This window comes from Strigops habroptila, chromosome 4 (genome assembly GCF_004027225.2).
Source record: "Strigops habroptila isolate Jane chromosome 4, bStrHab1.2.pri, whole genome shotgun sequence".
Classification (NCBI taxonomy): domain Eukaryota; kingdom Metazoa; phylum Chordata; class Aves; order Psittaciformes; family Psittacidae; genus Strigops; species Strigops habroptila.
In genome coordinates, this window is record NC_046358.1 from 52,188,145 (window position 1) to 52,203,812 (window position 15,668).

Here is a 15,668-nt window from a genome sequence, read left to right on the forward strand (position 1 = left end):
ACAACTCGCACTTGACTTGCCTGGCTAAAATAGGTGCACAGCTGTTCTGAACACTGACAAGGGTAAAGAAATCAGTCAAGCAGGTGCCTCATGTGCTGGGAAGCAATACAGCAACATCCAGAGCAGTGAATTCACACTACTAGCGGGGGCACCACATCAGACCTGGCTTTGTAGGGGGCAGTGAGAATTACTGCTCAAATAACCTAGCATTCACTTGAGGACACAGATGTTTGTGGTGGTCAGTGTGGAGACCACTGAAATCTTACCTTTACTTTATCTTCCAGAGCTGGACCTGCTGCAGTGGCAGCATGAAGCCGTCCTGTCCCCAGAACTACACGTTCGTCCTGGACTTCATTGCCCTTCAGAGGAGCCCTTGATTTCACCCTGCCAGTCCTACGGCAGCAGCAAGATATCCCAGCATGCCACAAGACTTTGCAAAGGTGGCAGTCGGAGCTGGCTGACATCAGGGAGCATCCAGGAAAGCTTGGGTTTTGCCTTTACTAGGAAAAACAAAGAAATCAGTCTCAGTATGTGTTAGCCAAACTTCAGTAAATCCTAAAGATGACAAGGCAGTTGTTGCAGTTCTGCATGTTAGCAGGTCAGGAAAGGCCTGATAGGCCATCACTTCTAAGTTAACCAGGAAGACCAGGCCTAAGCATCACCAGTCTGAAAATGTGTATTTTGACAGCAGATGACCCATTTTGCTATGAAATCCTAATAGAGATGAGGTTGTCTCTGCACACCGTCTTACTCCCTGGCTGGCATTCACCTCTCCTTTGAGGTAAGAACTATTTGAATTTGTTCCCACAGAAGTTTTGCTCCAAGGTGCTTCATCTGCAAAGCTGACTCACCATCCAACCTGAGGGCACTCTAGGCTAAAGCCCACATTTCCAGCAACATTTATTTCAGTCTCCCGACACAAGTGAAATGCAAACACCATCTAAACTTCACCGGTAACATTACATACACTCACCTGCACGTATTAGAGGACAAAGTTGTCCATAGTGCAGGCAACTCCTAAAAAAGTTAAGACTTTGCAAAAAGCTATACCACACCTTGAAATGGGAGGGCTTCTTAATAAAAAAAAAGTGTTATATTAGAATAGGGTCAGCAAGACTGTCACTAACAATAACCACTTTTCCCTTTCATGTGCCATTGCCTTTAATCTCCTGTTCTGGTATGGATGTGTTTTCTCTTATTTATGCAAAACAGCGCTACATCTGCTCTCTTCATATGCTGATACTAGAGCCCTTTGGAGGACCACAAGCCAAACATCTTACCCCCAGAACTCTGAGGCTGTGTTACTCTGGAGGAGCTGGAAAAGAGGCTCCTGAAGAGCCATAGTATGCTAAAATCAAGCAGCACAGAGGAACAGCCTCTGTTGAATTCAACAGACTGGACTTTGCGCCCTGATCTTGAGAAGCTACATGTGCAAGAATTTACATGATCTGGATTTTCCTTTGATGTAAATTGGCATAGACTCACACTGATTCACACAGGCTGAGGATCTTCCAGCTGCGGATCTTCTGCTATGTTTGGAAAACTTGAGGTTTCATTTGAAACTACTGTACACTGCCATATTGCCCATTCAATGGCAATTCACCACCCTGAAGGCAATTACATGCTGGGTGCTCCCTCAAAGGGGGCCTTGGTGCTGGGGGAAGAGGCTTATCGAGTAGTAGCTTAGGAAAATAGTGTCTTGGCTGCAAAGAGGAGCTGGACATATACTGGAAGTAGCTATCTTAAGGAAACTAAGGGAAACATGACGAGTGAGGAGCCCCCACACCTTTGGGAGTAGGAGAGCACAAAGCCAGCAGCAGGCCAGGGCCCACGTCAGCGGCACAAGAAAGAGGGGGATGCCAAGCAGGCTACCGCAGCAGTCTGCCTCCAGGACCTTCTTCATTTTCATATAGCTGATAAAAGAAAACTCAGTCAGCCAGGCAGCTGTGCTGGTATTCCGTCCCACTGGCAAGCACTGGGTTGATTTATTCTGCCAGTTGTGCACATTGCCCTAGAAACTTGGTAAATACCTACATTTTCTCCTTCTGTGTATTTGGAGTGTGGTCAAACTGCACAGAGAGCTATTGATGCAGGGTTTGGTTTATTATTCATCATAAACTTTAGTTTCAGTGTTTAAATGCAGTAATGGAGAGCATTTTCTAAGCTGCTTTCAACACATATTTGAGGTGGTTTTGGCTCTAATTAATTTGGAACAGGGCAGGGAGTTCGGAAATTTTCCTTTTCTCTCTCACATCCCTGTGTCCCACTTTACTTTTAAAGTGGTAAGGCTCATCTAGATTAAGGAACCAGAAGGAGAAGGGAGACAAAGAAAAAAATCTAGCTGAATTAAAGACAGCTGACAGGGCATTTCATCATCACAGTCTTGTGCTCAAAGCTTTTCAGAAACCATCACATGAGTGGCCATGCAAATCAGTGAGTCACTGCAACAGCTGAAGGGGAGAAACCTTACCAAGACCAAAAAGACAAGAAGCAAGCAAATTCTGCTCACCTGCTGAACCTGCTCACTGAGGAGTTTCCATAACATGCTCTTGCTTTGACTGGCCATAGCACATTTTTATTCTCTGTAGCGCAGTTACCCTTAGGATGGCTTTGTGAAGTAGGACGTTACTTCTGGGAAAGTTACATTAGTTTCTTACCACCAGGAGAGTCCAGCAGCATGCAGGAAGCCCACGACACCTTAAGGATCTAAAGCATATCTTTGTGGTTGTGGCTAAGGCTGTTAAAACTGCATTGGACTTCTCTGTAAAGCAAGATCAAAAGCTGCTTCCCTCTTCCCCATCTCTTCCAGCACTTGAATATGCAGGTGCATCTGCATGTCCTCAGAGAGGAGGTTGTGCAGTCTTAGCCTTTTAAAGGCAGTCTTCTGGTTTTGCATATTTTATAGGCTGAATATTTGCATGGAGTTTTTAATTTTTTAATTTTTTTTAATATAGATGACCTCAATATTTAAAGAGAACATACTGAATTTGGGGGGACAGCTGTATTATATTCAACCCTTCACACCTACTTTGTGCACAAGTGACAGCGGGACAGTGTCACTTTGCATAGCTTCACCGTTTCTAGCAAGGAATGACGAAAGACCACATATAGGAAAAAACAGTAAAACAATCAAAGAACTCAGACTAGATTTTCCCTTGCCTCATGTCCAAGCAGTGCCTGCTTGAGGGAACTGTTCTGTCAATTCCAGAAACATGGAGAAATCTAAGTACAATCAATTCACACAATCCTACTCCACATGCAGCCCATGCTGAACAAAAGGGATGAAGCCAGCTGGGGTTTTGTGTGTGTCAGAGTAGCTGTACCAGCTATCTGTAGTGAACACTTTCTGTGTATCGCGTCCTGTGATCTGTCATGACAAATACCTAGCTTATTCATTAACACAGGAAAGGAGACCTGAAGTGATTCATAGTGGGGGAAAAAAAGTCATGTTGCTCAAAACTCACTTTGTTTCAGATGAAGCAACTTTGCAAGTCTAATAGTGCGGCTTTTGGCCTTTAGTGTTATTTACAGGAAAACTGAACTCGAACAGACCTGCCAGGTTTGCTTAAAAAAAGGGACTGGGGTTTTATTTACACACACATGCACAATCTTAAATCAGTTTGACACTGCAGCATAGAGTCAATGCCCTCTGGTTGGCAGCCTCATTACCATCTCTAAGGAATGTAACATCTTAAAATATAAATAATTTATGTTGTAATAGCAAATACAGTTTGAAAGGAAGACAACTGGGGAAACTGGGATCAGGAAAGGCTAGCATGGGTCAACACAGGCCGCTCTGTTTCCATGGAATGACGGGCATTACCCTACCTGCCTTCACAGCAGTCAAACTGCACAGCCCAAATGACTGGGCCGACTCTTAGCACGGGAAATATTGCATCGGATTCTTTAATAGGGAAGTCTAATACTAAGCACGGGGGGAGGTCTCCCAGGCGGGGAGCGTGCTGGACCAGCACCCCGCAGGAGCCAAATTACTTTCCAGCTCAGTTGCGGATCTCTGTCCCACTCTGGGCAGAACCCCAAACTGCGAGGCGGAGGGATCTGTACAAATAAATGACAAACTTCAGCAAACAGCTGTTCTGGCATAAACACCTTGTCACATCCTTGAAATAAACTTGTTGAAATAAACTTTACCCTTGCCTCCTCTGCTGCGCTTGGGCTAATTTATCATGCATTATGTATGTTGCTCCATCTCAGTGTTTAATTATTCATGAATTCCTCCACCCTTGCCCCTTTTCCCCTTCTACTTGCATGAGGATCAATCAGCACAATTCATCAACTCAAGCCCTTCATCACCAGCGCTCTCAGGGGTGCGAGCCTGCACCCCCCAGCTTGGCTCAGCTTGGCTGAGCTGAGCATCACCTCAGCTTGGCATCACCTGAGCTGGCATCACCTCAGCTTGGCTCAGCGCTGAGCATTGCTAGCGTCTGCCACAGAAACCAGAATCCTGCCTTTACTGACCAGCGTGCTTCAGACCTCGGGGAGGTGTCAGGGCGCTGTGAGAGACGAGGAGGCTGATGAATGGAAATGTCAGCCTCGTGTGGGCTCCCTAACATCCCTCCAGCGCCCCAGGGCCGGGTGACAACCACAGGGCTGTGCCCGTCCTGTCCCCAGCAATAGACTGGATGTGACGGGCAGGTCAGACAAGGAGCTTAATGGCAGTGTGGTGGCAAGGAAAAGGTCGGCACTGGGTACTGGTGCTCAGGGAGCTGGCAGCTAGGGAGCTGTGGGGCAGCCGCTGGGAGGAGAAGGGCCAGCCGGCTCCAGCCGGTTCCTCAGCGGCCCCACCACAGACACCCCCAGCCCGACGCCAAACGTGCTCCAGAGCGGGAACAACCCGCACAGCCAGCGAGGAGCGAGGGAAGAGCGTGAGGAACGGCCCTGCCGGCAGCCAGGCGGAGCGGGGCGAGGGGCAGCTCGGCCACCAGAGCAGGGATCCCCCTGCTGCTGCCCGGGAAGGCGTGAGGAGGAGCGAGGGTGGGGACGGACCGACATGGCTGGACACAGCCCCGGTCACCTTCACCCTGCACTGCCCCGGGCACAGGAGCTGGGAAGGAAGGAGCAAAGCTGAGCCCGCGGTGAAAGCAGGTGGTGGTGGGGTGTGTTTCAATTTGTCTTTGCTTCTTGCTATCGAAACCTATTTTAATTGTCCCCAAGCCGAGTCCATTTTGCCCATGATGGTAACTGGTGGGCAGTCTGCCTGTCTTTGTTTTTACCCACAAGCTTTTTTATCTTATTTTCTCCCCATCCTGTTGGGGAGGGGGGTGAGAGCAGCTGAGTGGGGGCCACCAGCCAGCTGAGGTCAAGCCACCACATATTATTATTTATTAAACTTGTTATTTTCTCTCCTGTTAACTTTATGGTTGTCTTTCCACTATTTATTCTTCTTTAGGTTTGCTTTACATGTTTTTGTGGGCAACACGGACAGTTTCCCTGTGTGTTTTGCTCTCTCCAGTGCACTTGGGTTTCTCCACATCTCTGTATCTCAAGGTACAAACCCACAGGGTGGCAGCTACATCTTTGCTTCCACAGTAGGACCACCTCTGTGTTTAGTCAACTGTTTTCGGGACATGCTTATGCATAAATCCATGGAATAAAATATTATGTACAGCACAGTAGCTTTTTCTGTGAGATAGTATCATCTTAAAAGCTGTTCTCAACTACCAGTAGCACAGGATTCTTGCTTTAACTCACATCTCTCTCAACAGGATCATTCATGGGAGCCATGAAGCCTTCCTTAGAAGAAAACCATTGATGCTAGCCGGGTCCTCCTGCGTCAGCTCCTCAGCATGCAAGTCCATAAGCACAGGCAAACAGAGGAAAAGTGAGAAGCTATTACTGGCTTCTGTAATTTAAGCACCAGATACCATTGCTTGCATTTTATTCCAGCCCCTAATTCCAAACAGCACACATAGATTTACGTTTTAAAAAAACCCTTTCTCCTCCTTTTAGTAACGGTGATGTACTGCATTGTAGAAGAGGTATAAATCTGTTGTCACCACTGTTCTGCTGGCCCAGCGCCCTCACCTGCACTGTGCTGCAAGTTCATTTAGCACAGAACACCTCAGTCAGCATCACCGGTGAGTGCATCAAGTATAATGTGCTTTTTTTAACTTTTAAGGCTTCCCCTCCAGCTTGCATAATATTACTCAGCTGATCTCTTAATTTCCTACATGCGAAAATGGAGCTCTTTGTTCTGAAGGCGCATGGCTTTCATCTGCTGCCAAATGGGAATCCATCTGGGTGCCGTGACTTCCACCCTTTGAAATGAGTCCTCCCCACGCCCGTTAGCAGGCAGCCGGCCTGTGGCCGCATGCAGGATGCCTACCTGCTTTTGGTTTATGGTTTACCAGCAGAGCAGGGAGGATTCAAGGCAGCAGACATACTCGGGCTGCTCACAATCCCCTCCTTGCAACTAGAACAGTCAGCTTCCAGGGCACAGTGATTTGCTCAGGTATGGCAAGACCCTGATCACTGTGAAGTTACTTAGGAGTAGTTGGCATTTCATTTAGCTGTATGAGTCATTTTGGGTTTTCCCATGCATTGCAGTCCTATTGTATCTCCTGCTTTCTTGTGTTGTGCCTCTGCTTGGCGCAGAGGGCCCTGGGCTGCTCTTTGGGGCTGGCCCACGACAGGAAGACAGAGCCCTGCCAGCAACTTTGCCAGACTGGCAAGGCACCACAGCGAAATGCTGCTCTGTCCACTGTGACTTCTTGGGCTGGCCCCTCAGCTCCTTTTGCATAGCAAGAACCAGATCAAAGAGCCAGGCACATCTTCAGATAGCTGATATACCCCAAACATCTCTTCCCCCACCCACATTCTTTAGCACCGGCAAGTCCCCTCAGCCTGGCCACCCTCACACCTGCTGCCTGGGACTTTACACAGCTCTGACACTCACCTTATGTTTCAGTTACATTGTTGAGGTTATTTATTGCTGTAATTAGTCAGTTGATCCCCCATATGTGAATACTGAGCCATCCTGACTAATACTGTCGCTTCAAAGGACTTTTGTCAGATTTGTCACCCATAAGTAAACTGTCTCCACCCAAGCAGACTGCGCTTTTGATCAAGATTATGCAGTTTGTGCCTGACTGTGGGCCAAGGAAAGCCATGATTTGATCACAGTGCTGGCAGCTATCCTAGGGAGCAGGGGACGCTCACTTTGTTATGCTCAGCAGCTCCTGCCTTTCAATCACGGGAAATCATAATTTAACTATTAGCATGTAAGAACTTTCCTTACATGCCAGCAAAGTTAAAAGGCTACTGTCACCTTGGAGCATGATGCCTTCCCTACGGAGGCTGATGAGAGGTTCCACACTAATCTCACCCTGCTGTTTGCCTGCCGGTTTCTAGTACAGTCCCAGCTTATTAAGATGTTATATTTGCTGCAATGGAATTATTTAATTATGTGGAACTGCTTTATTTTTCCCCTTCTTGGTGGTGTGAAACAAGAAGAAAAGGCACCACAGCCTCACTTTTGCAAATATTTGCAGCATACACCTGCAGCGAAACACACAGGTTTTCCCCACCGCAGCCCCTCAGCTCCAGCACAGGAGTGCACTCTGCTTCCCTCAGCCCAAGGGACAGTGCGTCAGCCCTGCAATGCAGCTGCAGATGAAGATGTCAGTTCATTTTGCCAATCCTTTTTGTGGTATTTCTTAGGTAATTGTGTGCCTTTGTTAATGATACCAACGTTCGCTGTCCAGGTTTTGAATCACCCACACGCAACTCTCTGATTTTATTCCCACTCCATCCATTTTGCTGAAAGGAAATAACTCTGAACATTTTTCAAAATTGCCTTCAAATGTCTCCTAAAAATTTCCTATCCAAGAAGTCCAGAAAATGGTAGACAATTCCAAATGCTGCTTATAAGGGTGACCATTGTCATCATGCTGCTGTCCTGTGCCTCACTCAGCCGCTGGTTGTATTTATCTCCTGCCTTTGGTCATACCACTGATTGCAAACTCTCATCAGAGAGATGGTCCTTCCCTCCTCAGCAGCTCTGTTCTCAGCCCAGAAAGCAGCCAGCTTGACTCCTTCAGAGCCATCCTGCCTTTTCTAAAATAAACTAAGCAGCAAAGTCCTTGAAAGTTGAAATGTCCACTCAGTGAAAGCCCAATCCCAGGAAAAACTGCAGAGAGAAAAGCCTCTGCAGACTGTGGTGCGGGTGGTTGAGTTTTCACATAGATTCTGGGTCTGCCTAGGAAAAGCTCTTACAACATATTGATTACTTTATATAATAAATTGGTCTGAGGTACTGCAGGAAAGCTGGGCCCTTCTCCAGGTCTCCCTCTGAGCACAGTGAGGAACGGCTGAGGGAAGTGGGGGAATTCTTTAGCCTGGAGAAGAGAAGGCTCAAGGGGGACCTTTTTGCTCTCCGCAACTACCTGAAAGGAGGATGGAGCGAGGAGGGTTCGGCCTCTTCTCCCAAGTAACAAGTGAAAGGACAACAGGTAACAGCCTCAAGCTGCCCCACGGGAGGTTTAGGCTGGGTATTAGGAAAAATTTCTTCACCAAAAGGGTGGTCAGGCATTGGAACAGGCTGCCCAGGGCAGCAGTGGACTCACTGTCCCTGGAAGTGTTCAAAAAACATGTAGATGAGGCCCTTAGCGACAGGGTTTAGTGGTGGACTTGGCAGTCCTGGGGTAAAGGTTGAACTTGATGATCTTAAAGGTCTTTTCCAACCTAGTTGATTCTATTCTGTTTTGTTCAAAGAAGAAGATAATCAGTTTGCTTGAGGCAATACTCTGGGTGTGACTGCGTTCCCTCTCTTCTGCCTTGCAAGGGTAAGGGAGCAGAGATCAGGTCACATTCCACACGTGACTAAAATTGGTGCCTTCTATGGCTTTCTCACTATTTCAGTCCTCTTGACTACAGAAGACATTTTAGAGAAACAAAAATGGAATATACTTTTAAATCCTGATTGAAACAGTCAACATTCATCTTTAAATTGCTTTAAGAAAATACCTAAATAGTGAAAAAATAAAATGAAAAGAAATGCCAGAAATGCCCAAGAAAGATTTTTTTCAGGTACTGTGGAACTGCTCAGGTCTTTGGTTGGTGGCATTGTTCAAAGGCAGTGCTTTCCAAAAACGCTAAAAAGCTCATTTTCAAAATACCAAGTGGCAACATCAAGTGACTTAGCAGAAATAACATGGCTGGTACTAATGTGCTGGCAGTGAGCTTGACAAATGAAAATACTGATGGTCTCACTGCAGCTAACACTATGAAATCTATTTTGCTGGCATCTAGTCATTTTTTGAGATCATCATGCAGAGGAAAAACAACTGAATAGCCTTAGACATGGCTTATTATTAAATTAAAATGGTTTTAAGGGGTTGATTGATTGTTATTGTTCAGGATTTTTCCTCAGTATTTTGGTCGCTGGCCTCCAGAGCCCAGCTTTCCTCCAGCACTTGCCAGCCTGGCTTGGCCTGTCACCCTCAGTGCTGGGAGCATCGCTCAGGGCAGGGGCAGCAGCTGAGAGCGGCTCAGCCTGGCCAAACCCTGCTCAGAGCAGGTCTTCCACAGGACCGGTGCTGACAGATGAGCACAGGAAGTTTGGATGTGAAGTGTTTTTTCTAGTTCTGATTTATTCCTCATTTTATTCCTCGTTCAAAGGCAGAAGGGTTTGTAAGCAGCTGGTTAGTTGTAGATACATCTTCCAGTAGATTAGAGCATTTGCTGAAGCTCCCTCACACACCCATTATAGCTGTGCTGGTACAAAAACCTAGCGCTAGAGCTTTGCATTGAAATCTCGCTGTATTTCAGGCTGGAGATGGAAGAAGCCAAAGTAACTCAGCAGATGTTGCTGGATGCTTTAAAAGGTGAATTTAAAACCTCCCCAAGGACCTATGTAGAAAGAGGCACAGAAGAATCATGGTTAGTGTTAGACACACAGACATAAACAGATCCATTAACTGAAATAGCCTTTTAACTGTTATCCATATTGAGCAGTATGAGCAAGCGCATTGCTGTTTGCCATCTTTATTGATGTATCTGCACTGTGTTCAGTACTCCTATAAATCTGGTATTGCTGAGAACAGCTGTGGAGCAGACTCGTAAGCTGGGAAACGAGCACACAACCAGTAATGCTGAATAACCAGCTCCAGGCTGGTCCCAGCCAGAGCCCTTGCACCTTGGACTACACGCACCATCAGAAAATGTCTAGGTATCAGCAAGACTCAGGCAAAGGGCACTTCCAAGAAAGCAAAGGATTATTTGGCATTGGCAGGCTGCTGCTGAACTTAAGAGTTTCTGAAAAGTTATCTGATCAGGTGTACAGCACTCTATAGCTGTGGTAGACAGCCTTTCACAAGCACAGCAGTCTGGGCTGAACCACTGACATGGGCCAGGGCCGGAGGCGACATCAGACAGGGCTGAGGAGACAGGCTTTGCACCGACACCATGGGGAAAGGGAAGGGGAGACAGCAGAAGGAATGGAGAAAGGTTATCGGGATCTGGGAAGGAAATGAAAAAGTGAGCACGCTGGCAGGAAAAGCTTTCCCGGGAACGAACAGTGGTATCATGTGCCATCTGGAGGCGTAAAGCAGAAACGAACATGGTGTATTTCTTTTCTGGAGAGACAGCAGCCATCTCTTGGGTACATACATACTTTAATCAGGCCTAACATTAGATCAGCTTTTATCACAGACCCCGTTTTCTTTCCAACAAGACATTCCCAGCACCTGGAATCACCACAGCGCAAAACTGCCAGACTGAAAAAACAAGGCAAACAAGTGTCCAGATAAACATCTTCTTGCCCATCCTGCCTTGCATTGAAACCAGGGGAAAGACATGGCATAGCGTCTGAAGAGTGCTCTGTCCACAAATACACTAGCATCACATCCAGAACATTGTTCCAAAGAATCTGGCTTTTCCCTGCTCCCAGTGGAAGATGGCGAAGTCAATCCCATCTCACCACACTGTTTTTGCCAAAACCACAGTAGTTAATGTGGAGGGTCACAAGATTTTAGAGTGTCAGCACCCCGTGATGAACTGGAGAGCTGCCGAGTGCCAGTATCACCCCCCAGGCATGTGATCCTGCTTGGGAGCAATTCAGATGGCAACCAGGAACGGAGACTAAGAATTTTAGAAGAAAGTGGCTTAACTGAGGTAATCTGATATGCACCTACAGTAAGGTAATCTGTAATCAAGAAGCCAGCTATAACATTACAAGGATATTTCTGCACCCCCTTCTATCAATGCCCCCTAACAACAGAAAATCTCCTTCAAGGGCTGAAATAGTCCTCTCTTGTTTTTCTGGAAGTAAATGAGTCCCAGAAACACTGGTCCTTCCCCAAGGCTATTTTACTGAGTGGAAATCTTTTGATTGACTTTGGACGAAGGTATTGTTCCTTAATTGGTACAAAGCTCTTCATTCAGAGAAACCGCCTCAACCACAAATTAACACCCTCGAAGGGAGCCCCAGTGATGGTAATACACATCTGCCTCAAGTGTCTGCCCAGGGGATGGGAGCCCACTTTCATTATCCATTATAAAGCCCTTCTACATGAAATAGGTATTTTGGCAAATTAATTTTATTCAAAATTACCTGAAAAGAAAACCCTGAGAAAGGAAAAACAAGACAGAAAGTGCTCTAGGATGATGCATTTTAATTGTTATTTTTATATCTTTAAAAACAAATCAAACCATTAAAAACATTATAGACATGTGCTGAAATTTCCTGTACAACAAATATGAAAACAATAAAATTTGTACATCATTTCAAGATATTTGACAGTCACTTATTTGAAACACATTGTTTCCCTTCTTAAGCAGGCCCCAAATGGGAAAGAGAGAACAGAAACACGGGAGACATAGTTGCCACACAGTGAGGCTTTCAGCCTGGAAAGTGGGTAGCTTTAGATAAGCAACAGTGAGAGAAAACAGTGACCAAAGAGACAGACCTCAGCAATTATAATACAGAGAACATCAGAAAGCAGGGAAAAAAAGTATTTGCAGGAATTCAAGTCGCCTTGACCAAGACAGATCCACAAGGCAGTAAAGCATTACCTGTAATCCTTCTGCTGAGACATCCTATGAGGCACATCCTGCTTATTCAAAGCAACACTATGGCCACCTTTGTGATTACAACATTTTAAACCTTACCAACTTTTTCCTCCTATACCTGGGATCAGCAGGTCATTTACATCTAACTTCAGTCTCTTTTCACAATGAGTCAGTTTTGGGAAAACACATGTATACAGTTGTATTAAAAATGGATACTCATTAGATGATGACACAAGTGAGAATCTGGTGCCTGCTTCCAACATCAAAACAATGAGACAGATACATTTGTTTTCTGTAAGAGTATCTGGGCAGTGGTTAGGTAGAAACACACACCATTCTAGCTAGTTTTCTGATGTCCTGCTGTAATATAATGCAAACACATGATCTAGCGTAGGCGATTCATCTCCCTCTCTTCTGTGCTATACACAAGGGCCTTCTGAAGCAAGAGAGTATTCGCCACCCTAAGGCAGCAAATTCTTGGGTGACCTGGATTAATGAATACTGGCTCTGTGCTCTGCACAGATGTGCAGTAACTGAAAGATAAAGAGAGGAAAAAAACATAAGGGGCAGACTTTCCTCCCTCCCAGTTCCTTTGGAATGCTTCTGTTTGGTCCAAGTGGTTTATCTTTGTCATCTGACAGCAGCTTAAGAAGAATGCCGGGTGAGAGATCCACTATGTGGACTGCCAGTTTGGATGGAGTTGGGCAGGATCATTAACCTTGTGGGTTTTTTGGGGTTTTATTTGTTTGTTTGGGGTTTTTTAGATTTATTTTTTAAAAGGTTTCAAGGAAAGGAAAAAAAAAAAACCAAAAAACAAAAACCCACACAAGTGGCTGCTACAAAACCAAAAAAACCCCAAAAAATCCAAAACCAACACAACCCCAAAAAACCACCAAAACCCTCCAAAACCTAACCCAAAACCAAAGCCGAAGTACACTGTGGTTTATCCTCCAGTTTTGCTCACACACAGCACACCACAATTTCACACCAGGTTGTAAAAATTTCCTCTGGTTATCTGTAAAGTTACAGTTTGTGCATCAGGAATCCTACATTTTCCTTCAGCTGACAGCGGATTCTGTGAGGTTGCCAGGTGCCACTAATGCCACATATACTCCTAGTATTTGTAGCTTTTCCTGACAACTCTGCTAAAACAAACAAAACGAAACGAAACAAAACAAAAAAGCAGCAGAATTCCAGGGACTCTGGTTATTAAACCTTCATAAGATTTTCACCGCTTTAGAGCTATTCTATAGCATTATTCATAAACTTCATATTCCTCTGCAATGCAGCCAGTGCAATGATCCGAAGACCAAAAAAACACCCCCCACCCCCCAAGCTACTCAAGAGGTCCTTCATTGGCAATGCCTTCGTAAGTCTGACAGTTAGGTACCAGCAAAATAAATCCCGTCTGATCCTTGACTCGTAAAATCAGCGACTAGGGGCTTTCTGCTTGCTTGATCTGTTTTCAAAAGGACCAGTTAAACCAACAGCAGCAGTACATTGCAAATAATTATAAAACAATTACATTAGATAAATGAGATGTAGGCAGGTAAGATGTGTCTCAGTTTTGAATGGCTAGAACAACCAAGAAATTGGTCTCTACAGCAGAATTTTGTGCCATTTGTTTTGGTAGAAACAGTAAAGCCAGTCAATCTGTTTGGGAGTGCTTGGACACTTGGAACCTTGGTTTTGACATTTTCACAGATTTATATATTTGAGGAAAAACAACAACAATGATAAAAAGACACCAACCTGAGTAAAACTCTATTAGAATAGAGTTATCATTATTCAGTAAATCATATATTGCACCTTTAAATAAATCATTATAAATTGTATAAAAACAGGAATTCATCAGCCAGGAACAGGGAGGAGCTATTCTGTCCTTCATACACACCCACATGCACCCCCGCACACACATTCACATATTCACTTGCTCAGGTTTTTTTTACTATAGTTAAAGCTCGGAGTGACACACCACACTCCTTTTCCTCTAGCAGAGGCACCGAAACATTAAGGCAGGGGATATTTGTGGTGAAATGCAACAACAAAGCTCACCTCCAAACTTCTGGAGAGTCCTGCCAACAGTGCAACTACAGTTCAGTTTGACACAAGCCTTATTTAAAAATCTGTGTTCTCATTAAGAGTTTCAGTACAAAAATAGAATCTCTGCTGTTTTTTTTTCTAGAGTATCAACTAGAAAAGGCACAATTTCCAAGTATAAACGTCCATTTGAAGGAGCTGTTTGTACTCCTTTTTTAAATAAAAAGGAACACAGAGAAAAAAAATCACAGAGGCACATACCTATTAGCTAAGTAACCAGATACAGTAGATAAAATACGTTCCTGAAACTTATAATTAAATATATTAAAACAGCCCACAAGCCTGGTGTCTGTAAATGAAATCATATAAAATTGTAATAAAAAGCTTGTGTTATTATTTTAATATTTAAATTCTAGTTCACTGTTCATTCTGCAAATGCTATTTCACCTATCAGTACTGTTAAATTCCCAAGAAAAAGCAAGATTCCTCTGTTAACTTTAAATAGTTTTGCTTGTTTTTCTGTCTTTTTTAATACCAATCTGCGGCTCCTGCCAGCATTGTGTTTTTCCTCCTGCAGATCACATCTTCGAATGTAGACAGAACCGGAGAAGCCAGACACAAGACACTGCACACAATCCCAGAGAACATGAGTAGAATATCTCCCTTTCCTCTGCGCAGGTAACACCTCCTGGAGACACCACATTCCTCCCAGGCTATGCGTGGTAGCCATTGGCCTTCCCAAAGCCTGGCCCAGGTGTGACGTTTTCATAGATTGCCATTGCTGTCATGTTTTGGTAAATAAGATCGGTTTTCCTGTCTTTCAGTGATCTAATAATATCCATAACACACTGGTTTAGGAAGACATACTGGTCCTAATGGAAGGAAAAGAGAGAGTAATATATTTCTAGCAAATACCTGATTTTGCAAGTAATTCTGCCCCTGAATATAACCCATCCGGGGATTTGGATCCACTGCACTGAATGTTATCACAAAGTACTTTTTAGATGTTATATGTTTTGGTATATATATATATATATATACACACACACACACACACACACATATATAGAAGTTCATAAAAAAACAGGGCTGGAAAGGACCTCATGATGTCATCTGATCAACCCCCTGTAAAAAACTAGAATCAAGTTCACCATCATGCCTAACACCCTCTTAAAAGACTTTCATGATGGAGCTTTTACAGCCTTTTTCGCATCCACTGAATTAGTCCACACACCTTTTTGGACCAAAGTGATAACTTCAGCAGGAACATGTGTGTTCCTGCAGAACACAAAAGAAAAGATGCACACTGAGACCGCTTGACTCAAGATAGTTCTGGCTCACAGCTGTAAGGATAAAACTCACATGAGTAAAACAAGCTGCAAAAAAACCCCACCCCATTTTTTCAGGATTTGAGTCTTTCCAGTTGCAAATGCCAGTCCTACAAAGCACTCTGTAAAGAGATTGCCTGGACTTAGTATGGCCCCTGGCTGCGGCTACTTTTGTGGGAAGAGCTGAGGCAGGAAAGAGGGAAGTTAAATGAAGAGCAATTTCCGATTGCTCCTTAATATCTTACCTTCCTGCAATTCTGAGCTACATCT

General features: G+C 44.6%; 1 protein-coding gene across 6 annotated transcripts in view; it reads right to left on the minus strand.

Annotated features, from left to right (window-relative positions):
- Positions 1-11,613: 11,613 nt before the first annotated feature.
- Positions 11,614-15,668, minus strand: part of PTPRJ (protein tyrosine phosphatase receptor type J) — a 73,711-nt gene continuing 69,656 nt past the window's right edge. For all 6 annotated transcript variants that reach the window (XM_030482755.1, XM_030482752.1, XM_030482754.1 and 3 more), the window contains one exon: positions 11,614-14,942. In XM_030482755.1, the coding sequence (XP_030338615.1) occupies positions 14,784-14,942 (159 nt within the window). In that variant the 3' untranslated portion in view covers positions 11,614-14,783. The remainder of the gene's footprint in view (positions 14,943-15,668) is intronic.